At 35.6% G+C, this 24,556-nt stretch overlaps 1 protein-coding gene and 3 long non-coding RNA genes across 5 annotated transcripts in view; 2 read left to right on the forward strand and 2 right to left on the reverse strand.

Annotated features, from left to right (window-relative positions):
- The window catches only part of USP38 (ubiquitin specific peptidase 38), a 32,405-nt gene extending 15,768 nt beyond the window's left edge, over positions 1–16,637 (forward strand). For both annotated transcript variants that reach the window (XM_082390009.1, XM_082390010.1), the window contains exons 6-10: positions 1,390–1,583; positions 4,439–4,532; positions 7,162–7,268; positions 8,443–9,802; positions 15,411–16,637. In XM_082390009.1, the coding sequence (XP_082246135.1) occupies positions 1,390–1,583; positions 4,439–4,532; positions 7,162–7,268; positions 8,443–9,802; positions 15,411–15,572 (1,917 nt within the window). In that variant the 3' untranslated portion in view covers positions 15,573–16,637. The remainder of the gene's footprint in view (positions 1–1,389; positions 1,584–4,438; positions 4,533–7,161; positions 7,269–8,442; positions 9,803–15,410) is intronic.
- Positions 1–24,556, forward strand: part of LOC309627831 — a 190,789-nt gene that overhangs the window by 153,799 nt on the left and 12,434 nt on the right. The window lies entirely within an intron of this gene.
- Positions 10,945–24,556, reverse strand: part of LOC309627823 — a 108,657-nt gene continuing 95,045 nt past the window's right edge. Inside the window, exons 5-6 of the long non-coding RNA XR_014243974.1 lie at positions 23,261–23,449; positions 10,945–12,384 (exon numbers count right to left, since the gene is read on the reverse strand). This is a non-coding gene — a long non-coding RNA (uncharacterized lncRNA). The remainder of the gene's footprint in view (positions 12,385–23,260; positions 23,450–24,556) is intronic.
- LOC309627824 lies at positions 18,007–23,247 on the reverse strand. Its single transcript, XR_014243975.1, has 2 exons — positions 22,844–23,247; positions 18,007–22,645 (listed from the first exon to the last, which is right to left on the reverse strand). It is a non-coding gene; the product is annotated as an uncharacterized lncRNA (long non-coding RNA).

The raw sequence follows: 24,556 nt of genomic DNA on the forward strand, positions 1-24,556 counted from the left end.
CTTATGTATCTGAAGTGAATTCAGAGCGTGCTCTTTTTACCATAGAGTTAGCTAAATCAAACTGAGCCCAGAACACAAGGCTGTTCGGCAATTAATGTGTACTACTGGTATGACAGTTTGACACTTCTGAAGTAAATGTCTTTATGTATAAAAGGGTTTCTTTGTTTGTTTTTTTTGTTTTTTTTTTTACTTATTTTTTTGAATTTTAGAACTTTATTTTTTTACACAGCAGGTTCTTATTAGTTACCCATTTCATACATATTAGTGTATACACGTCAATCCCAATCTCCCAGTTCATCCCACCACCACCACCCCCCGCCACTTTCCCCCCTTGGTGTCCATACATTTGTTCTCTACATCTGTGTCTCTGTTTCTGCCCTGCAAACTGGTTTTTGTCATGGATTTGATAGTAATGTTAATCTCTTTCTGCAGTGTCGCTGTGTCCGTAGATGAAAGCTATTGCTGTTGTTAAATGTCATTCTTCACTGCTGAATGTTGAAAATTCTGATAACTGAAATAGGCTCAGAAGAATCAAGGATCTCCCTCTTAAACCAAGGGAAGCACTTTCCATTAGCTATCAGCAACAACAACAACAAAATCAAATCCAAAGATTAAAGTTCCTTCAGAAAATGTTTTCTGAGGTCTAAGTACCTTCGATGGTAATAGTCCGAAAAAGCCTGAATGATTTTACCAACTTTCCTTATTCTCCAGTGCTCTACTCATGCTTGAAACCACTTACACTTAAAATTTTATCTCGTATGTCGCAAAGCAAGGAAGAAACTGTATCCTGTAATAATTTTTCTATATGGTTAAACATGAGATTGAGTTTTATTTCTTAAAGTCAGAGGTCATTGTGCTTAGATACTTTCATTTTTCATTCCCTGATTACTTTGAGCTTTTATTTCTAAGGGTTAATACTGGGTAAATATTAGTATTCAATGAAAAGGAGATATTAGTTTCACTACAAAATTTGAAAGCAAATTGTTTGTTAAGCTTATTCAATTGTGTACTAATTTAAGTCCTCATTCTATAGCCTTTGAATAGCACTGCAGTATACTCTCTGATGTCAGAGGTTTATTTTGAAAACATTTTGCTGGCAAATAGGAAATATAAATAGTTCAAATGTGACTTGAATTTCTGGTTCTTGAGTATTCCTCAGCTTGATAAACTCTACCTTAGGAGATACTTATTCATTTTAGGAGATAATTATTTTTGCCATGTAGTGTAATTCGATTTTTTGATGACTGCTCAAGTATTATCAGTGATTTCCAAACTAAGTGGGAGAAAACAAAGGTTAAATGTCAGTGGAAGAATCTTCCTTATGGTGTTAACTTAATAACAAAAAATAGTTTATATTTTTACACTACTTTTCCTCTTTATGATCTACAGGATTTTCCTAAGCCCAGTGAAGAGAAGATTAAACTGATTCTCAGTCAAAGTGCCTGGACTTCTCAATCCAATTCTTTGGCATCTTGCTTGTCTAGACTTTCTGGAAAATCTGAAACTGGGAAAACTGGTCTTATTAATCTAGGGAATACCTGTTATATGAACAGTGTTATACAAGCATTGTTTATGGCCACAGAGTAAGTTTAAATTTGAGCTTTTTTGTTTGTTTGTTTTCATTTTAACTGTAGAAATTGATGCATGCTAATGGAATGTAAGATGGTGGGATTATCTTCACATTATTTCTTATATATTGCAGAAATATTCATATTTTCCTATAATTACCTTATTCAGAAATGAATTGCTTTTACTGCTCAGGAACTTTTAAGATGTTAACTTATATAAATTCTACTTCATGTTTATATTATATATTGCATTTAGAGTCTTTTGAATTAACTCCGAGTTGATATTTATTAATGTAACAGAGGGATTGATTGAGCTTATTTCAGAATTTAAGGGTCCTCAAGTACTAATTTGTTATTATCCTGTTTTTTTTAACCTGTGTATCTTTTTTTTTTTTTTTTTTATTAATTTATTTATGGCTGTTTTGGGTCTTCGTTTCTGTGCGAGGGCTTTCTCTAGTTGCGGCAAGCGGGGGCCACTCTTCATCGCGGTGTGCGGGCCTCTCACTATCGCGGCCTCTCTTGTTGCGGAGCACAGGCTCCAGACGCACAGGCTCAGTAATTGTGGCTCACGGGCCTAGTTGCTCCGCGGCATGTGGGATCTTCCCAGACCAAGGCTTGAACCCGTGTCCCCTGCATTGGCAGGCAGATTCTCAACCACTGCGCCACCAGGGAAGCCCCTAACCTGTGTATCTTTTAAGGTGGTCATGTTTTTTCTGCTTATAGATATTTTGCTGTTTTATCAGATCAATAACTCCTTTGTTGCTGTTAAGGAAATTCAAGCTCTGCTTCCCACCCCAAGTTGATAGATACTGAACAACTGTATAAACAGACATGTTTCTTTGCCGTCTTACAGATTTACTTTCAAATTCATTTTCTTTTGCAGCCAAGCAAATAGGAAATCAGAGGTTGTTAGCTATGTGAATACAATCTGTAAAGGTACAAAGTAACGATAAACTTTTCCTGAAGGCAGAAGCATGGTTGAATTTTTCTCTTCTGTACCAATAGAGTATTCATGGGACTTGACCAAAGGTGTTTACAAATTGAGTTCTAAGCCTTTGTAAGTTTTTATGCCTACCTAGAGGAACCATAAACTAAAAGATAAAGAGTTTAGCTTTATTTTCTTTTCTGGCCTCGTAATATACTATCAACACTAAGGTGTTTTTCATTTGGTCTGGTGTTTTCTTTTGTCTTTTGGTTTGTTTGTATTTGGGATTTTTTTTTTGTTTTTTAAGAAAATGTATACTCTTAGACACAAGTGATACTAGGCATAAAGCTAAAGTAATCCATGTCTCACCACCAGAGGTCATCTAATCCAGCCGTCTCATTTTACAGATGATAGAGAAAGCAGAGACCCAAAGCAGTTATAACTGGCAACCACAATTCAAAGAGCACATCTTATTGTACAGTGGCCAATACTATCTCAGAATAAGCAGACAGGATATTTTATTTCTTTGGTAATATGTAAATTCTTTGTGGTTTAAAAAAAATAAATCTAGAAGTACATAAAATAAAAATCAGACATTCCCATCCCCAAAGGTAATTTGTTAACAGTTTTGCTTGTATTGTTCCAAACCTATTTTTTGTACAGAGATAAGATTTATCTAGTACAAGAACAAATGAATTGTTTTTTTAAAAATATGTTTATAAAGGATCCTATTTATATATTCTTTTCCAGCCACTTGTTTTTTTTCTTTTAATGATTTGTGTTGGAAAGAGTCCCACGTTAGTGCAAATGACAGAACTGTGTCATTCTGAGTAAATAGGTGTACCATGATTGATTTAATCATATTCCTACTGATGAATATTAGATTGTTTTGCTTATAATTAATATCTTTCTCCCCATATGCAGTTATAGAGGATATTCTTTGAATAGGGTGTGCCAAATTGCTCCCAGAAAGGCTATAGCATTTGAACTTGCATACTAATACATGATTGTACCTATGACCCCATGCCTTTAGCAGTACTTGATATAATCAGTCTTTAAAAATTTTTCCAATCTGGAGGAAAATGTGTATTGCTGACCATTACAGAGTTTTTCCCTCTCTAGTTTTCTTTGTTCATTTGTGTTTCTTTTTTGAATAACCTATTCTTTCCATTGTGCACCTTTCTGTTGGGTCCTTTTCTTTTTCATACTGATTTATATATACTGTGGATGATAATCCCTTGTTGCATGCTTTCTTCCAGTCAGTATGATTCAAATCTGTGGAGTGTTTTGTTTGCAATTTTTTTTATTTTATGTAGTCAAATCTGCTATTTATCATTTATAGTGTCTGAATTTTAGGAAGCCTTCCCCTCTAAACTCCTTCCCCGCCTGTTTTTTTCTTTTAAATACTTCAGTAGTTTTGTATTTTACATTTAGCCCATTACTCCTCTGTGGCATTTGTGATGATGTGAAGTCTTAACCTAATTCCATTTTTTTCCAAATGGATACCCATTTGTTCCTATACTGTTTTTTGTATAGCTTCTTCTTTTCCCATCTGGCACTAGTACCACACTCTTTAAATCACTCTAACTTCATAGTAGTTTTGATGACGGCATATTTTTTTATTTCATGCAGATTTGAAAGAATTTAAAGGTTGTTTACTTAAGTTATTAGTTAATAGCTTAATCTATTTCTATTTGCTAATCCAGAAGATAGGAATAATGTGTGACTGCACGTGGCCATTGCCAGGCCACGTAGTAAGAGTTCAATTACCGTCATTCTCTTCCTTCTTCACTACATTGTAGGCAGTGACTTTGCCAGGTAAAGGGCCTTCAGGTAAGTGAAATTTTACTTTGAGGATAATAAGTTCTTGAACTAACTTCTCTTTAGTTTTTAAAAGAATGCATCGTGTGTATACATGTATACAAAAATTATATTTATCTTTCAGTTTCAGGAGACAAGTATTATCTTTAAATCTAAATGGGTGCAATTCATTAATGAAAAAATTACAGCATCTTTTTGCCTTTTTGGCTCATACACAGGTGAGTGTGTGTGTAATGTGTATATGTTAATTGCATTGAAAATCTTCTTTAAACTTCACATTATACCAAACTTGGTGAACCTTTTTAGCTGATGAAATAATATATATCCTCCCAACACAACAAATCCACATAGAAATCTAAAAAGATACTGCCTAAAATCAGGATATGCTCTAAGTTTTTATTTCTCCCTTCTGCTTTACATTCTTGTAGATGAATATTTTACTGACTCATTATACTGATTATTATAGATAAAATCTGATTTTCTATCCAAAAATAAAGCTCCTTCATGAAGAAATCGTTAAAAATGAATCTTTAATGTTAAGTTTATAGATACTAATCGGTAGATCTTCACAGTAATGAACAATTAAAAATGAACAATTAAAATAATTTTGTGGCATCTTGGCTTCTTTTTTCTCCCATTTCTAATATATGTACCCTTTAATTATGACTAAACTTCTAAGCTGTAGAACTTAATGGATAAGCTGTTTACCTATTAAGTTCTAGAGCTTAACATTTTGTGATGATCATTTATGTCCACAGATTATTCCAAGGAAATGAGTTTATGCTAATGGCAAGAACATCACATAGTAAACAGACATTTATTGAGAGACACAATATGCAGTCTGATAAACATTCAAAAAGGAACCCTTATGCTCGAGGAACTTATACTTTAAGTTTTGAATGATACATACGAATAATATATATCATTTATAAATAATACATATTATTTTCTGGTTATACTCTGATTGTCTTAGTTTCACAGAGGTCTAAAGGAGCAGGTAGTTACAGCCAGAAGAGAGGATAGATTCAGAATCGGTGGAATTGAGTTGATAGGAATGGTTTGTTTCCTGTCTACAAGTGGAGAAATATCTCAAGTATAACTTCTTAAATGGAAAGAATCAAGACAAGATTGACGTATGATATGATTAGTGATGGCCTATGAGATACTCAAAGGATCATTTATACTATTTTCTATCTGGGGGAAATATGTTCACAAATTAAATTTAACATCTCAGGACCAAGGGAGATGAAATCTCCTCCCTGCAACTCCCAAACATTGTTTTCTAGTAAATGGATTTATGCACTTGCTTTATCACTAGTCTGTATTTACTGTATACTGTATAGAGTCGGCCCTTGAACATCACAGGTCTGAACTGCAGGGGCCCACTTACACATGGATTTTTTTCAATAAATATGTACTATAGTACTACATAATCCATGGTGGTTTGAGTCAGCAGATGCGGAACCACAGATACGTGAACAGATACACAGTATATCTTTACAGTATAACTTTTCAGTATTCTGTAAAGTTTTTGACTAAGCAGAAGGGCGGCACCCCAACCCCTATGTTGTTCATTGGTCAGCTGTATAGTATATATGTATGTGTGTATCTCTGCGTATACATGTAGATATAAATACATTATATATACTATATTAACTTACTAAGTTAGAACTATTGGGAAAAAATTTTAGGAGGCTTCCAAACTCCCAACAAAAGACGAAAGGAATTAACAAGAGAACCTAATTAAAGTTTTGTCATAGTTGAGACCGTATCTGATAGCAGCCTGACAAGGACTGTTTTAGGTAGATTTTCCCTATATAATTTTAAAGGCTTTTCTTCTTATAATTAATAAAACTAACATTTATTGAGCATTTAAATTTGTCTAGCTCCTGTGCTAAGTGGTTTACATATATTATCTCTTGATCCTCAAAATCAATCTATGAGGTAATAAGGTAGCATACCCATTTTACAGGTGAAGAAATGGGACTTACATTACTTGCTTTCATGGTCATGAAAACAAACGGCAAGATTGGAATGTAAACCAAATGATTCTGGAACCCATGTTCAACCAGTCCACCAAATTCCTTTCCTTCAAAATGCCATAAACACCCCTATTTTGATAAAAAATTTCCTTAACTGAAAACTCTGTCATATACCACAAATAAATTATAAATTTTCAAGTTATAATCACAACTCTTCAGATGCCTTTTTCAGTTCTTTTTTTTGTCATGGCAAAATCTAGGATTTCAACCTAGCTTGCTCTAAAGTCCACTAGCAACCACTTCACTAAACTGCCTCTGTACTAAAAAAAAAAGAAAGTCAGCAACCAGTGAAAAGTCCCTAACCAGTGTGTTCATATTCTGTACATTTATGACATGTGTACCCAGTCAAGGAAATTTTCACCTAAAATAAGTATGCATGGCTCTGTAGAGTATGCCCCTTATTACTTTAGCCAGGATATATATTCACTAAAGTTTTTTTCAGATTTGATTTTTTTTTTTTAATTGTGGACTCAAGCACATAGAGGGATAATGCCAGGAGCATTATATTAATTTAAAGAGACTTGGGTTCTGATATAATCCCCTCTGCCATTAATTTAGCTATATGACCTTGGGCAAGTCACATAGTTTCTCTAGATCTTAATTCTCTTCTGCAGAATAAGAAGTTATGACTGAAAGTTACCTGAATTTATTTCTAACTAATTTTATGTGCTCCCATGTTTGGCACTTTGTGGTAAAGGTTAAGCCAATGTAATTTTAGTAATCTTTATTAAGCATTATATATTAAGATTTCAGTTATTTGGTTCATGGTGTGAGAATCACTCCCTTGTATTTTCTCTATCAAAAGAGAGAAGCATATGCACCTCGGATATTCTTTGAGGCTTCCAGACCTCCATGGTTTACCCCCAGATCACAACAAGACTGTTCTGAATACCTCAGGTTTCTACTAGACAGGTAAAAAGTATTTCTAAAGCTATGATTTGAATTATGTTCTTTCATAACAGATTATTTCTACAAAACATTGTTTTTACCTTTAAAGACATATTTCAACTGTTAATCCCTAAAATACCTTGCATTTATTGTATTTTTTAATGTGTTCTTTTGTTTTCAATTTGGTTTCTTTTTTTAATTTTCTTACTTTAGACCAGCTGTTCTCAAAGTGTGGTACAAGGACCCCTAGGGGTTCCCAAAACACTTTCAGGGCTCTTCCCGTTTCGAACTGCATATCTGTGTATATGTAGTTGAGGCCAGATTTTCTTCATATACTTCATCCAGAACAACATATCACGATTGAATGCTGGGCAGATATGAGGATCCAGCCTGTCTTCTATTAAGCCAGATACTTGAAGTATTGGCAAAATGTAAAACAGAGCCATTCTTCTAAGTTTTTTGGGGTTTAGAAAATATAACTATTTTTTATTTAAAATATGTTATTTATATTAACATGCAATGAGTTTATTATTGTTTTTAAATGCATTATTACTTTTATTCTCAATTTTTGAATACAGTATATATTAATAGGTATAACCACATAAATGAAAGCTCTTGGGTCCCTCAATTTTTTTTAAGAGTATAAAGGCATCCTGAGACAAAAAAATTTAATAACTGCTCTTTAAACCATAACTCAGTGGGTTTGGTAAATTTTATTGTCTTCTTATCACTTAGTTAATAAAACCTATTATCTTCCTGTATTTCCCTGTCTTTGCGTCCCTTCTGTTATGTGAATGACTAGTAAAGTTAGTTGAACGCAAGCTTCCTTCCATTCAGCAAGGATATGTTGAGTGGTTTCTTTGTGCCAGGCTTTCTGTGAGGTGTCAGTCAAACAAAGATATATAAGACAGTTAGTGGACATATATAATTAACTATAATAAGTGCTATAAAATAGCAGTATGAAGGAAGTGTAATGAGAATATAGGGTAGGAACAGTTCCTAACTTCTCTTCTGATCTACCTTCTCAAACTGTTCAATATTCCTCTTGATTAAAGCAGGAGAAGCTCGATTTTTTTTTAGTTAAGCATTATATTTGATAAGAATAATTTGGCTATTTATATAGGCAACCAGTATTTTAAAGAAGAAATTACATTTAAATTTAAGCAAAGTAGCTGTATAATGATATACTCTTCTACAGGCTCCATGAAGAAGAAAAGATCTTGAAAGTTCAGTCTTCACACAAGCTTTCTGAAAGTCTGGGGTGCAGTGAAACTTCTTTACAAGAAGTAGCCAATAAGGCAGCTGTACTAACAGAGACCCCTTGCACAAGTGATGGTGAGAAGACATTAATCGAAAAAATGTTTGGAGGAAAACTACGAACTCACATATGTTGTTTGAACTGCAGGAGTACCTCACAAAAAGTGGAAGCCTTTACAGATCTTTCACTTGCCTTTTGTCCTTCCTCTTCTATGGAAAACTTGTCTTTTCAAGATCCGGCATCATCACCCAGTACACAAGATGGTGGTCTAATGCAGGCCAGTGTACCTGGTCTTTCAAAAGAACCAGGAGTCTGTAATCCATCCACAGCTGCCTTTGCCTGTTACTCAGCTGTGAATGAAAGAATGGCTGACAGTCCTGATGAGTTTCGCTGTACTGAAGACACTTCTGTCCCTAATGACTCTAGCAAGATGCTTGTTAATAAAGATGTACCTCAGAAACCAGGAGGTGAAACCACATCTTCAGTAACTGACTTACTAAATTATTTTTTGGCTCCAGAGATTCTTACTGGTGACAACCAATATTATTGTGAAAACTGTGCCTCTCTGCAGAATGCCGAGAAAACTATGCAAATCACGGAGGAACCTGAATATCTTATTCTTACTCTCCTAAGATTTTCATACGATCAGAAGTATCATGTGAGAAGAAAAATCCTAGACAATGTGTCACTGCCACTGGTTTTGGAGTTGCCAGTTAAAAGAACTACTTCTTTCTCTTCGTTGTCAGAAAGTTGGTCTCTAGATGTTGACTTCACTGATATTAGTGAGAATCTAGCTAAAAAATTAAAGCCTTCTGGGACTGAAGAAGCTTGCTCCCCAAAATTGGTGCCCTATCTATTGAGTTCTGTTGTCGTTCACTCTGGTGTGTCCTCTGAAAGCGGGCATTACTATTCTTATGCCAGAAACATCACAGGTACAGAGTCCTCGTACCAGATGTGCCACCAGCCCGAAACGCTGGCATTAGCCTCCTCCCAGAGTCATTTACTAGGGAGAGATAGTCCCAGTGCAGTTACTGAACAGGATTTGGAAAATAAGGAAATGTCAAAAGAATGGTTTTTATTTAATGACAGCAGAGTGACGTTTACTTCATTTCAGTCAGTCCAGAAAATTACGAGTAGGTTTCCCAAGGACACAGCTTATGTGCTGTTGTATAAAAAACAGAACAGCACTAATAGTTTAAGTGGGAATAATTCAACCACTGGACTCTGGGTAAATGGAGACCCACCTCTACAGAAAGAACTAATGGATGCTATAACAAAAGACAATAAACTGTATTTACAGGTAAGTTGGAAATATAAGCTTCATCATTTGTGGAAAATATTTAAACAACTGACAGGTGGTTAAATGAGTGCCTTAATTTTGAAATCCAACTTCTGCATTTTCAAGGAATTTACAAAGTGGTGATTTCAAAATTTGAATCTGGGTTTATATGAAATGGGTTCAACCTATATAACTAAATTTTCTTTCTAATGTTACAAATTAGTTATGAAAAGTCACAAGTAGATGCAGTATAGAAGCCCTTGTTTGTTTTTAATTACAAAAGATGTGATCATTGTAAAATCATGCCATACAGAAATATAGGAAGTTTAATAAAATGGAAGTATTTTCCTCTTCCCTTCAGTCCCACCTGCCAGGGGAAACAACTGCTAAATTTGTATTTATTCCTTCTAGACCTTTGTATAAATATTTTAAGGACTATTTATTGACAGTCAGGTGGATAAAATAAAGGACACTAAAAGGTAGAATATGTAAAGAAAGGATATTTGTATTCTTTAAGGACCTGATCAGTAGAATCATGGCAATAATAGAACAATTAGTAAATAAAAACTATGGAATAAAGGTTTCATATGAGCTGAATTTACTTATACTTTTCGCACAGAGTTAGCGCTTTCTCTTACTTTAAAGTTAATAAAGACCTTGCTGAAAGCATTTTTCTTTGAAACCTGCCAACTTGCTATCAACATAAAGGACCAGCAGTAAATTGTAGTTAAAATTGTAGGTGTATTAATTGGGTAGTCCGAATGATTGTATGAGTTTAAATAAGTTTCTAAAAATTTTGTGTTTCAGACTCCTAAAGGATACAGAATAAGAGAAAAAATAGTACTGATTTTTACAGGGAAGTTTACTCAAAAGTTTTCAAATTTACTGTATTAAACAATACTCAAATAACGATACATGATACATTTTCAAAGGAGTATGGCAATGTTCCAGAGTCACACAGAAACAATACATTTTACAGAAAAAAAATTAGAAACTCAGAATATTCATTATTCACTGCCGAAGACTCTAACATCCAGTCAGAAGGCTTATGTTCAAGGTAATAGAATATACTCAACCATGTCCTCCTCGCTACGTATCAAATAAGCACTTAGATAGGACTCATCATGATTCTTGAAGATTGGAGAGGTGGAGTGAGGGTAAGAAGGTTAGGTTAAAATAGACATTTTCTACAGTATAAAATATGAAAATAAGGCCCAGTGCAATCTTGACTTTTGGAAATATGCAGAAACTACTCTAATTTATGTAATTGGAATGCCAAAAGCTCTTTTAACCCTAACAACTACTTGTATTGCAACCTGGCTCTACATGATTTTCTCTATCTTGCCATTTACCCCATTACATCCTGATTTTACAGTGTTTGTATGTGATGAGCCATTCTTTTCATTATTATTTTAATACCCTTAGGTCATTATAAAGGAAAACCATTATGTACTTTGTTAATTCAGTTTCTCAGTGTTGTGCAGTTGTTCTGAATTCCATTTTAAGTCTCAGGTAGGCCAGTTGTTTAATGCAAAAAAGATATCACTAAATTTTAAATTAAGGTATTTATTTATTTACCTGTATTAAGACTCTCAGGCTATTAAAGCTTCATTATCAAAGTGCTTTTTTAAAGCAAATTACAAAAACATACTCAACTCTTAATTAGAAACTTAAATATATTTAGACTTTATTATTTCCCTTTAATTACAGTAATATAATTGGTAAGGTTTGAATTGTGATGTTTCTCATACTGTGTAACTGAATCATCTGGCATCTTAAGTTTGTATTAGGAGACTATAGTGTTTCTTCTGTTTTCCTGATGAACATGTTCTCATAACTGCCAGGCAGTGAGAATGTGTGATGTTGAGATTTTTGTACACAGCCGTTTTCAGCTATCATTTTTTAGTTTTGAACACGTGGAACCTGTATGTGTATGTTTTTGCTCTTATTCTCAATTTTGTTTTTACATTCATTCCTGGGGTATAGTTAAAAGTTTGTGCCCATTTCATAGTAATAATGCTGTGTAATAGATTGCTATGTCTAGGATACAACTTTGGCTTTAAGAAATAGCATTATACCTATTTATAAAACAGTTGTAAAAAACTTAATCAGATCTTAGTAAAAATAAGGGTGTGGAGTTGAGTAAAGTCACAGCTAGATTTAAAAGTGTTAGAAAGACTCTTGCTGTTTCTATAGTATTGGCAGGATTAGTGGTTGTGAAAAGCCTAGGCAAAAAAATCCTATCTGACAAACTATTTTCTACTCTGTATCATATAGCCTGACACATAGGAGAGCAATGCGAATTGCTGATCTTAATGTAAATTTTGGAAAGGGCTTGTCTCTTCATATATATTTCTCCCCCCAACTTCCATTAGGAGTGTCTCCATTATTTTAGTGTCTGGACTACCAAAATCATGCTTTCAGTTAGGATCCAGTGAGGGAAAAGCTGTGTGAGTCGCACCACCCATCCCCATGTGTCCCACACCAGCCGCAGACAGTTCTCTCCTTTCGTGCTCAGTTTCCTTCCTTTGTTTCTTTGGAGAAGGTGGGAGTTTGTCTTAATTTTTTTCTTCATCGTACATACAGAAGAGTATACATTATATCTGTGTAAAGGAAAAAAAAAAGATGGATTAATTTAATGTTTACAGATTTATTTCAATGAGAGATCTAAGTATACTGAAAGGTTTTTGTCCCAAAGCAACAGGAACTCCTTTTTGTCACTAGACCTACAGTCCCCTGCTGAAATAAGAATTAATTTTAATACTTGATATAAATTTGTGATATAAATTACATGTGCCCTGAGATTCATAGTTTCTGACATTTACCTAATATTGTCATCTGTATTAAAAGAAAGAAAATGAAAAGCAGTTTCCCCTACTTTTATCCATAGTTTAAGCTTATCTTCTGAAAACAGAATATCATACATTTTTCTCCCTCAGCCTTGTATGTATGTATGTATGTATGTATGTATTTATTTAACATCTTTATTGGAGTATAGTTGCTTTACAATGGTGTGTTAGTTTCTTAGTTTCTGCTTTATAACAAAGTGAATCAGCTGTACATATACATATATCCCCATATCTCCTCCTCTTGCGTCTCCCTCCCACCCTCCCTATCCCACCCCTCTAGGTGGACACAAAGCACCGAGCTGATCTCCCTGTGCTATGCGGCTGCTTCCCACTAGCTATCTATTTTACATTTGGTAGTGTATATATGTCCATGCCACTCTCTCACTTCGTCCCATCTTACCCTTCCCCCTCCCCGTGTCCTCAAGTCCATTCTCTACGTCTGTGTCTTTATTCCTGTCCTGCCCCTAGGTTCTTCAGAAACTTTCTTTTTTTTTTTTCTTTTTTTTAGATTCGAGCCATGTATTTTTATAAATAGCTAAGAAAGTAAAAAAGGAATATTGCTTTCTTGGGAAGCTCTCTATCTTAAAATATAATATAGGTTTCAGGTGTCTCAGAAACAGTGGAGTTACTAAGTTTTGTATTTTGTAGGTCCTTCAACATAGTTTCTGGTGAGAAATCACTTCTTAACAAAGTCCAGACAAAATTTGCCATATCTTTTGAGAGCAGAACTTCTTGAACTCTGCCTTGCATATTTACTCAGTTTTATTTATTTCATTGGGGAACGTGATCTGTATCCTAAACCAGATATTGTTTCTTAGATACAGAGTCATATTTTCATTGCTTGTTTAGATAGCTTAATAGATTACAGAGCCAGAATAGAGGATTTTTGTTTCTTATTTTTGTGTCTATTTCTGATACATCCATTGCAGCTTTTATTTTCTATCTGTAAAGTGTATGTAATTCTTACTTTAATTTTACAAATTGAAGAATGAATTACTATAGCTCCTGAAAAATATTGCGTGGTTGGACATGATACAGAAGAGCCAGCAGTTATAAATGTTGTAAATGATAGAGTTAATGAAAAAAATGTTTTTGAGAAATATCCTGCAAATTAAGTTTTAAAAACCTCTCTAAGGCCTGTCAGAGACTGGTTAATTAGGCCATTCTGCTATAAGGATTTCTTATCTAAGGTCACATTCAGCCCTAAAAATATGTGGTTCTTGATAATTTTGTGTATTGGGAATCACACAGCAGTCGCTGTATGCTTACTGAGAAACAGGGTGTCTGTAATATGAGGGATAGATGTCAGGGTAAGCCTGGGGTTTTATTCTCCATAATAAAAATTGGGCATCTCATGAAGGGGGTAGAATAGTCAACCAAGAAAATTTAGCTAGAAATTATAAAATAAAATTACCTTGCCAGGAGGAGCAAAGTAATTGGGCTTTTAGTTGAAAAATTGGAAGTAGTACAGTTTTTGTTATTAATGTTGACTGTACTGTGAAACTTCTTCAGGATGATTATACCTAACCATTTAAGGGTTGTGCTGTTGCCAGTGGCTTTTAGACCTTGTTGACACCAATGACCTCACTTGAAAGTTACAGACTCTTTCCCAGGAACATGGACATATATCAGAATATTTTCTTTCTAGGAGTTTGTGCCAGTTTTAGAATCCAGTTCTACACCTTGCCAAATGAATTTGCAGTTTCTTTATAAATAAATAAATAAGTGCTTATTCACATTTGTTCCTTTCATGGCCAAGTACCTAATAGTGTTCTAGTCTGAAATCATTAATATTTACTGAGCACCTAATATGTGTCAGGCACATAGATGAATATGGTTCCTTATAAAAGTTCTAGTAATCTGGCAGGGGAAAGTTTTAAGTAATACTGTAAGGAGACAGGCTCCATTTTCCTTAGCAGTGTTTTTGTTTTTGTTTTTGTTTTTTTAATAAATTTATTTATTTATTTATTTATTTTTGGCTGTGTTGGGTCTTCGTTTCTGTGCGAGGGCTTTCTCTAGTTGTGGCAAGCGGGCGCCACTCTTCTTCGCCGTGCACGGGCCTCTCACTATCGCGGCCTCTCTTGTTGCGGAGCACAGGCTCCAGACGCGCAGGCTCAGTAATTGTGCCTCACGGGCCTAGTTGCTCCGCGGCACGTGGGATCTTCCCAGACCAGGGCTCGAACCCGTGTCCCCTGCATTGGCAGGCAGATCCTCAACCACTGCGCCACAAGGGAAGTCCCTTAGCAGTGTTTTTGAGCTCTGTTATTTACTGAGAAATATTCTGAGGAAAGGGTAGGAAAAAAAATTCAGCCTTCTTTCATTATTTATACCTTTTACTGTAATCACCCACTTCCAAAATAGCTCCACTTGACAAAGTGTAACCTTTGAATTCTATGTTCTGTGTATTAGAATAGAAATCCATTCTTGTATATGGTGATGAGTGTTGCAAGAACTGTGATATTTCTGTAGAGAAATTTTAAGACTGTGGAGCTTCAGTTTCATCTTCTGTAAAGGGGGGTACTGAAAGAGAATGGCCTTTAGGATCTGTCATTCTGTAGAGTTATACTAGGATTTTGCTCTCTATCTTGTTCGCTCCATCTGTGATTAGGTACTCGACTTTAGTAAGATTTGGTAAAGACTAGTGTAATCAATATTTTTAAAGTTACTGAGATTTGAAGGATGCTTATTAAGGATTAAGGCAATTTAAAAATATTTGTGTAGATGATACCCATCCACTGTATTTAGAATTTTAATTTCATAAAAACTATTTTTAATTTTAGGAACAAGAGTTGAATGCTCGAGCCCGGGCCCTACAAGCTGCATCCGCATCCTGTTCATTTCGGCCCAATGGATTTGACGACAATGATCCACCAGGAAGCTGTGGACCAACTGGTGGTGGGGGTGGAGGAGGGTTTAATACAGTTGGCAGACTCGTATTTTGATGCTGAAGAGTCCAAAATGCACTGGTCACAAAACATCCAATACTATGACTGTTTAAATGTCAGACTGTAACAAATATCATATCTATCTTTTAATTTTCTTTTCATTAGACCGTTATACAAGAAAACACACTCAGTGCTTGTTTTTATTTTCTTGACAATACGTTTATTAACAAAATGCATCATTGGGAAAAAAAAATCTACCTCTTAAAATTCCATTTGCTTTTATGGTTAGACATGCTTGACCAAAAATTTTCAGAGGCAAATATGTACCTGGTCCCTAATTAAGCTGCATTAAATTTAGTAGAGGCAATTAAATGGTCCTGTCCTCAGTTTTACTGAACAAAAAATAGATTTCATTTAGCATCCTTTATAAAAGAATTGGTGTTAGAGGTGAAGGAAATATCGTTAGTAAGGAAAGAAAGAAAATCTTTTATTTCCTGTGTAGTTACCCCATTATTAAATGCAAGTCTTTGAGAATACTAGAGATGATATAGTCTCTCATGAAGGCAATAACATAAACTTTATCGAGCTCTAGTACTTTTCAGGTTTGTTCAGTGCTGTCTTCAGCATCACTGTATCTACATTTCAAGTACAAATGTTTTAAAAAAGAGTTATTTATACATATGTGCTGAACTGATTTTAAGAAAGGTGCATGATCCTGTAGGAGCCACATTTTTACCTAAAAATTGCTAACTTTGTAGTGTTTCTAATTGAGGATTTTAAAAATTCTATTTCAGGGAGTATATCTTCTGTGTGTTTTGAAGGAGGTGAGTTCTGTATGTGCCTTGCAGTACTGTAATTCAAAAATAGGAATCTGGCTGCGGAAAAGTTTTTTACAAATGTTAGGAAGTAATTTTTTGTGCTAACATTAAAATTATAACTTTTTGAAAGGTATTAGATTTTCCTGAAGTAAAATCTGATGGTTCTAAATCAATAAGTGTAATAGTTTGTTTATAACTCTTAGAAGAATTCAGAGGAAATCAATCTAGTCAAGTAAAAAAATTTTTTCGATTTTGTTACTTAATCCTCGGAATATTAAACATTGATCACATATTTTTAGAGTTATACATTTGTGGGTTTTTTTGTTTTTTTCTCGTTTGAGTCATGTGTTTTGCACAGTTGTTTCTGTTTCAGTTTCAGATAAAATGTCAAAATGTCAGCCCCTATGGTCCCACATTTTCTCTTGCCAGGAAACTGGAAACAAGTCACTTCTCCTGGGTCTTGATTATACAGTATTTAGGAGTTATCCCAATTGTCCCCATTCCTAAAAGTTTTAACTTATCCATGGTGTACATTGTTCTGAAGATTGGTCACATATTTATTTTGAAAACATTTTAAGGAAAGAATGTTCTTTGGTGATTTGGGGTTTATCTTTTTCCCAAGCTTTTAATGGCAGTGGTTAAAAACAGAACTCCTCATCTTCATTCTACTACTTCCCACTCCTAACCTGTTTCTAGTCACCAGGAAGATTAGGAAAACTGATTGGATTAGTTAAAAACTGGAAATTCTTTTGCAGAATTGATTGAGATTTCTCTTCCCTACAAATCACTGAACCAGAAAGTTTTTTTTATCAACTTTCTTTCCTCTGGACTTCCTATTGTTCTAATAATGAATGTCTAAGCTATGCGTTCAGTTATCCACTGGCTAGATAATGATTTATAGTCGGATTATATCATTCTTAGCATCTATTGAAACTGGTAAAGTCATTTAATACTTGTTAGGTTGATAGTGGGCTCAGCTGCTTCTACTAGGAACTTCCGTAAAGACAATTAGACCTACACAAAGTTTTATATATGAATAGCAAGTCATTCAAAGATTTTTATGTGTCAAGGTAATACATATTGAATTTTCAAAATGATAAGAGAAAGATGAAACTCTAGTTATATAATAATACTGAGCATATTTAGATAACTTCATACCACTACCAAAGACTGAAAATTAAAGATTTCCTTTTAAGATTAAAAATATAGTAACATTAATTATTTGCTTTTTATTTATTTATTTTAGAGAAAATTGTTAATTTTTTTTCCATTTTTTTTAACATCTTTATTGAAGTATAACTGCTTTACAATGGTGCGTTAGTTTCTGCTGTATAGCAGAGTGAATCAACTATACGTATACATATATCCCAATATCTCCTCCCTCTTGCATCTCCCTCCCACCCTCCCTATCCCACCCCCCTAGGTGGTCACAAAGCACCGATCCCGGTGCTATGCGGCTGCTTCCCACTAGCTAGCTATTTTACATTTGGTAGTATTTATAAGTCCATGCCACTCTCTCACTTCGTCCCAGCTTACCCTTCCCCTTCCCCGTGTCCTCAAGTCCATTCTCTACGTCTCTGTCTTTATTCCTGTCCTGCCCCTAGGTTCATCAGAACCATTTTTTTTTAGATTCCACATATATGTGTTAGCATACGGTATTAGTTTTTCTCTTACTTCACTCTGTATGTGAATTTTTTTAATTGAAGCATAGTTGATTTACAATGCTGTGCTAATTTCTGTTGTACAGCAAAGCAATTCAATTATACATATATATACATTCTTTATTATATTCTTTTCCATTTTGACTTAGCTCAGAATATTGAATATAGTTCCCTGAGCTATACAGTAGGACCTTGTTGTTTATCCCTTCTATATATTATAGTTTGTATCTGCTAGCCCCAAACTCCCAGTCCATCCCTCCCACGCCCCTCCTCCCCCTTTGCAACCACAAGTCTGTTCTGTATGTCTGTGTGTCTGTTTCTGTTTTGTAGATATGTTCCTTTGTGTCATATTTTAGATTCCATGTATAAGTGATATCATATTGTCTTTCTCTTTCTGACTTATTTCACTTAGTATGGTAATCTATAGTTCCATCCATGTTGCTGCAACTGGCATTATTTCATTCTTTTTTATGGCTGAGTAGTATTCCATTGTGTATATGTACCACATCTTCTTCATCCATTCATTTGTTGATGGACATTTACATTGTTTCCATTGTCTTTGCTATCGTGAATAGTGCTGCTATGAACATAGGAGTGCATGTATCTTTTTGAATTATAGTTTTGTCTGGATATATGCCCAGGAGTGGGATTGCTAGATCATATGGTAATTCTATTTTTAGCTTTTTGAGGAACCTCCATACTGTTTTCCATAGTGGCTGCACCAACTTACATTCCCACCAACAGTGTAGGAGGGTTCCCTTTTCTCCACACTCTCTCCAGCATTTGTTATTTGTAGAGTTTTTAGTGATGGCCATTCTGACTGATGTGAGTTGGTATCTCATTGTAGTTTTGATTTGCATTTGTCTAATAATTAGTGATGTTGAGCATCTTTTCATGTGCCTATTGGTTATCCGTGTGTCTTTGAAGAAATGTCTATTTAGGTCTTCTGGCCATTTTTCTATTGGGTTGTTGTTTTTTTGTTATTGAGTTGTATGAACTGTTTGTATATTTTGGAAATTAAGCCCTTGTCGGTCACATCGTTTGCAAATATTTTCTTCCATTCCATAGGTTGTCTTTTCATTTTGTTTATGGTTTCCTTTGTAAGTTTGATTACGTCTCATTTGTTTATTTTCGTTTTTATTTCTATTGCCTTGGGAGACTGACCTAAGAAAACATTGGTACAGTTTCTGTCAGAGAATGTTTTGCTTATTATCTCTTCTAGGAGTTTTATGGTGTCATGTCTTATGTTTAAGTCTTTAAGCCATTTGAGTCTATTTTTGTGCATAGTGTCGGGGTGTGTTCTAACTTCACTGATTTACATGCAGCTGTCCAGCTTTCCCAGCACCCTTGCTGAAGAGACTGTCGTTTTTCCTATTGTATATTCTTGCCTCCTTTGTCAAAGATTAATTGTCCATAGGTGTTTGGGTTTATTTCTGGGCTCGCTATTCTGTCCCATGTATCTGTATGTCTGTTTTTGTGCCAATACCATGCTGCTGTGATTACTGTAGCTTTGTAGTATTATCTGAGGTCTGGGAGGGTTATGCCTCCATCTTCGTTCTTTTTCCTCAGGATTGCTGTGGCAATTCTGGGTCTTTTATGGTTCCATACAAATTTCAGGCTTATTCTAGTTCTGTGAAAAATGTCATGGGTAATTTGTTAGGGATCTCATTAAATCTGTAGATTGTTTTGGGTAGTATGGCCATTTAACAATATTAATTCTTCCAATCCAAGAGCATGGGATACCTTTCCCTTTCTTTGAATCACCTTTAATTTCCTTTATTAATGTTTCATAGTTCTCAGCATTTAAGTCTTTTGCCTTCTTAGCCAGGTTTATTCCTAAGTACTTTTTTTTTTTGGCGCAATTATAAAAGGTATTCTTTTTTTTTACATTCCCTTTCTGATATTTCATTGTTAGTGTAAAGAAATGCAACTGATTTCTGTATGTTAATCTTGTATCCTGCTACCTTGCTGAATTTGTTTATCAGTTCTAGTAGTTTTTGTGTGGAATCTTGAGGGTTTTCTATATCTAGTATCATGTCATCTGCATGTAATGACAGTTTTACCTCTTCCCTTCCAATTTGGATACCTTTTTTTTTTTTTTTTTTAGTTGTTTTGTTTGTTTTTTTATACTGCAGGTTCTTATTAGGCATCAGTTTTATACACATCAGTGTATACATGTCAATCCCAATCGCCCAATTCAGCACACCACCATCCCCATACCTTTTATTTCTTTTTCTTGCCTGAATGCTGTGGCTAGGACTTCAGTAGTATGTTGAATAAAAGTGGTGAGAGTGGGCATCTTTATCATGTCTTGATTTTAGTAGGAAGGCTTTCACCTTCTCACCGTTGAGTGTTATATTGGCTCTGGGTTTGTCATAAATAGCTTTTATTATGTTGAGATATGTTCCTTCTGTATCTACTTTAATAAGAGTTTTTATCATGAATGGATGTAGAATTCTGCCAAATGTTTTTTCTGCATCTGTTGAGATGATGGTGTGGTTTTTGTCTTTTCTTTTGTTGATGTGGTGTATCACATCGATTGATTTGCATATGTTGAACCATACTTGTGAACGTGGGATGAATACCACTTGGTTGTGTAAAATCCTCTTCTTGTATTGATACTTTTGTCATGTTATAGTGTCCTTTTCTTTCTTTATGGCCTTTGTTTTAAAGTCTATTTTGTCTGATATGAGTATTGCAACCCCTACTTTCTTGTCATTTACGTTTGCCTGAAATATCTTTTTCCGTCCCCTTACTTTCAATCTATGTGTGTCCTTTGCCCTAAAGTGACTCTCTTGTAGGCAGCATATTATAGGCTCTTGTTTTTTTATCCAATCTGCCACTCTTATGTCTTTTGATTGGATCATTTAGTCCATTGACATTTAAGGTAATTAGTGATATGTATTTATTACTATTTTAAACCTTGTTTTCCTGTTGTTTTTATATTTCTTCCTTGTCCCTCTTTTTTTGCTTTTCCTTTTGTGATTTGACTATTTGCTTTTGTATTATACTTATGTTCTCTTCTTTTTGGTGTTTGTGACTCTATTGTATGTTTTTGATTTGTTTTGGTTACCCTGTTTTTCAAGTATGTTAACCCCTTCCTACATCTACTTTGCCTTAGACTGGTAGTCATATAGGCTCAAATGCATTCTTTAAAATTAAAACAAAAAAAAAGACTCTACATTTTCTTTCCCTCACCCCCCACATTGTGTGATTCTGATGTCCTCTTTTACAGCTTTCCTGTTCATCCTTTTGCTGTTCCTTGTGCTTATTGTCACTTTCACAAATAGATTGTTTTTTCTTTTTAATCTGTATACTGGCCCATTTAAATGATTTACTTTCCTATTGTGATTTCCTCTTTCCTATAGCTTCTTGCCTCTTTTCTATCTAGAGAAATCCTTTCAATATTTCTTTTAGGATAGGTTTACTATTGCTGTATTCTTTTAGTTTTTGCTTTTCTAAGAAATTCCTTATCTCTTTCTATTTTAAATGGTAATCTTGCTGGGTAGAGTATTCTCGGTTGCAGATTTTTCCCTTTCAAGACTTTGAATATATTTTGCCATTCTCTTCTGGCCTGTAACATTTCTGTAGAAAAATCAGCTGATAGCCCTATGGGGGTTCCCTTGTAATTAACTTTGTTTTTCTCTCGCTGCCTTTAGAATCCTCTCTTTATCTTTAGCATTTGCCATTTTAATTATAATATGTCTTGGTGTACATCTGTTTGGGTTCATCTTCTTTAGAACCCTGTGCTTCCTGTACCTGGATATCTGTTTCCTTCTTTAGGTTTGAGAAGTTTTCAGCCATAATTCCTTCAAATACATTTTCAATCCCCTTTTCTCCTTCTTCTCCTTCTGGAATCCCTATTATGCGTAGATTGGCGGGCTTTTAATTATCCCATAGGTCTCTCAAACTGCTTTCATTTCTTTTCATTTGGCTTTCTGTCTGCTGTTCTGACTGGGTGATTTCCATTATTCTATCTTCCAGATCATTTACTCATTCTTCATTCTTACTTCATTCTTACTGCTGTTCATTGCCTTTATTTCAGCTTTTGCCTCTGCAAATGAATTTTCTAAGTTTTCTTGGCTCCTCCTCCTATTTTCTAGTTCCTTTTTAAAGTAATCTGCATTTCTGTCGACAGCCTTTCTAATTCCTTCAGTATTTTCATTATCTCTTTAAACTTGGTGTCCGTTAGACTGAAGAGGTCTCTTTCATTGTTCTTTCAGGGGAATTCTCTTGGTCTTTTAAGTGGGAGTGGTTCCTCTGCTTCTTCATTTTACTTATATTTCTCTTACTCTGAGTTTAGGAGAAACAGTTACCTACTGTGGTCTTGGAAGGCTATTTATACGTGGGAGTGTCCCTGTGCAGCTTGTGTAGGTTTATTATTTTTGGTGCAAGGGCTCTTTTTAGTATGGATGCCTGCCACCTCTTCCCTCAGCATGTGCTGGCTGTTATCCCCTTGATAGGGGATACACAGATGTGGTGGCTCGTGCACCCTCCCAGAGCCCTCAACAGGGCAGCGGTGGCCAGTACGCACTCCCAGATCTCAACATCAGAGGCTTGTGCGTGCTCCTAGATCCCACAACAGTGGTGGCAGCAGCTGGCATACACTCCCGGATCTCTCGGTGGTGGCAGCTCACACGTGCTCTGGAGCCTGCAATGGCAGAGGTAGCAGTTGGCACCTGCTCCCTGATATTTCAGCAGTGGCGTGCAATGGTGGCAGCAGCTCACACCCACCCCCAGGGCTCGTGACAGCAGTGTCCTGTCACCTGAGAGTGCGCACATGGGGAAGGAGTCTCCTATGGCAGGTCCGGGCCCTCCCCTCGCCTGCCCCCCAGCAATGGCGCCTCACCTCTATGGCAGGCCAAGGATTCCTCCGCTTGCACGATCGGTTACAGCCACACCATGCTCCAGCCCCTTCAGGCCGTCTCCTCACAGCCGAACCCGGTCCTCTCCCTGGGCCTGACCTCTGAAGCCTGAGCTTCAGCGCCCAGCCCCCGTCTGCACCAGCAGACATGCATCTCAGGCTGGGGATCGCAGGGCAGCGGCACCGACAATCTGCTCATCTCTCTCTCCCAATTTTGCCTCCCAAAAACAGGTTGCTGCACTCTCCTCCAAGGCGCCGAAGCTCCTCCTCCATCCAGGCTGATCTCCCCACCAGTGAGGGGACTTCCCAGGGTGCAGGAACCTTTCCTCTTTCACAGCTCACTCCCAGGGCCACAGGTCCCATCCTGATTCCTTTTTTTTTTTTTTTTGTCTTTTGTCCTACCTGGTTACATGGCGATTTTCTTGCCCTTTCAGAAGTCTGAGGTCTGCTAGCATGCAGTAGATGTTCTGTGAGAATCGTCCCACATGTTGATATATTTTTTATGTATTTGTGGGAGGAGGTGACCTCCATGTCCTACTCCCATGCCATCTTGATCGCTCTCCTTATTTGCTGAATTTAAAGTATTTATACCTATGGAAGATTTGGAACCAGAATAATGAGACACTTCATTCAAAAACTCATCTAACTGACCCTTTTCAATAAGCTAATACTTAGGATTGCTAAGTATTGCTACTTAGCAATATTGCTAAGAATCATTTTATTCCTCAGTAATTAGCATCTCCATTGCTTTCATGCAGCTTTATTTGATTATCATATTAGGTCTTTTCTTCCTCCCATATTCCTAACCCTTGTACTTTCCTCTGCCTCTTGCATATGTTATAAGGTCTGACTGAAGGCTGACTAGAGAACTACTATTTCTCTTTAGTTCAGCCTAAGGTAATCAGTTTAAATGAAGCTGCTCATTGCTGCTGAGAAGAGCACATTAATCCTCACTACTAACAAAAATTAAAAACTAGAAATCTAAGTCTATTCTTTCAAGGATGTTTATTGCCACATTGAGAAAAGTAGAATTTTTTTCCAGAGAGATATACAAAGAAGAAAATACATGTGATGTCATTGGATATGTAAGCCCTTGTAACCCGTCCACTAAGAAAATGCCTGTGCACCTCTGACTCATGACATTTACATAGCTCAAGTTGGAGAAAGGAATATAGCTCATTCTCCAAGTATCTTCCCATCACCTCTCTTCCAGCTGAATAATCAGAGAAACGGGAGCATTGTGTTAGAAATCCCTGACTTTCGTTTCCATACCTTAAGTTTCCAGAAGAATCCTTTGGATGTAGAAGTAAAGATCTCTTATAATGTCTAGAGGTATTGTGGGACTTTGTGGCAGGTTCAGAAGGGCTATTATATTTTTAACTCACATTTGGAAAGAACAAAAATATTTCGAAAGTAAGTCTTAACCTCAAATCCATAATGTTCTTTGTCACTTAGTTCCGTTCTTTTTATGATAATGTTATTTACAAGAGCAGTAATCTTTTCATAGACTACCTCTTCAAAAACTTTTTGCTACCTCTTTTAAAAGGGGATTGAATGCTTATTGTGCACCCAGCAGAGTTTAAGGAAAACAATTGGCATAATCTGTCCAGTACACAGATCTTAATAGAAATCACCATTTTGATGTTGTATTCTTAGTTCCAGTTCTTAATTCCCAGTATATCTTTTCCTATGATTATG

The sequence above is a fragment of the Balaenoptera borealis genome, assembly GCF_965194805.1.
Source record: "Balaenoptera borealis genome assembly, chromosome: 4".
Lineage (NCBI taxonomy): Eukaryota > Metazoa > Chordata > Mammalia > Artiodactyla > Balaenopteridae > Balaenoptera > Balaenoptera borealis.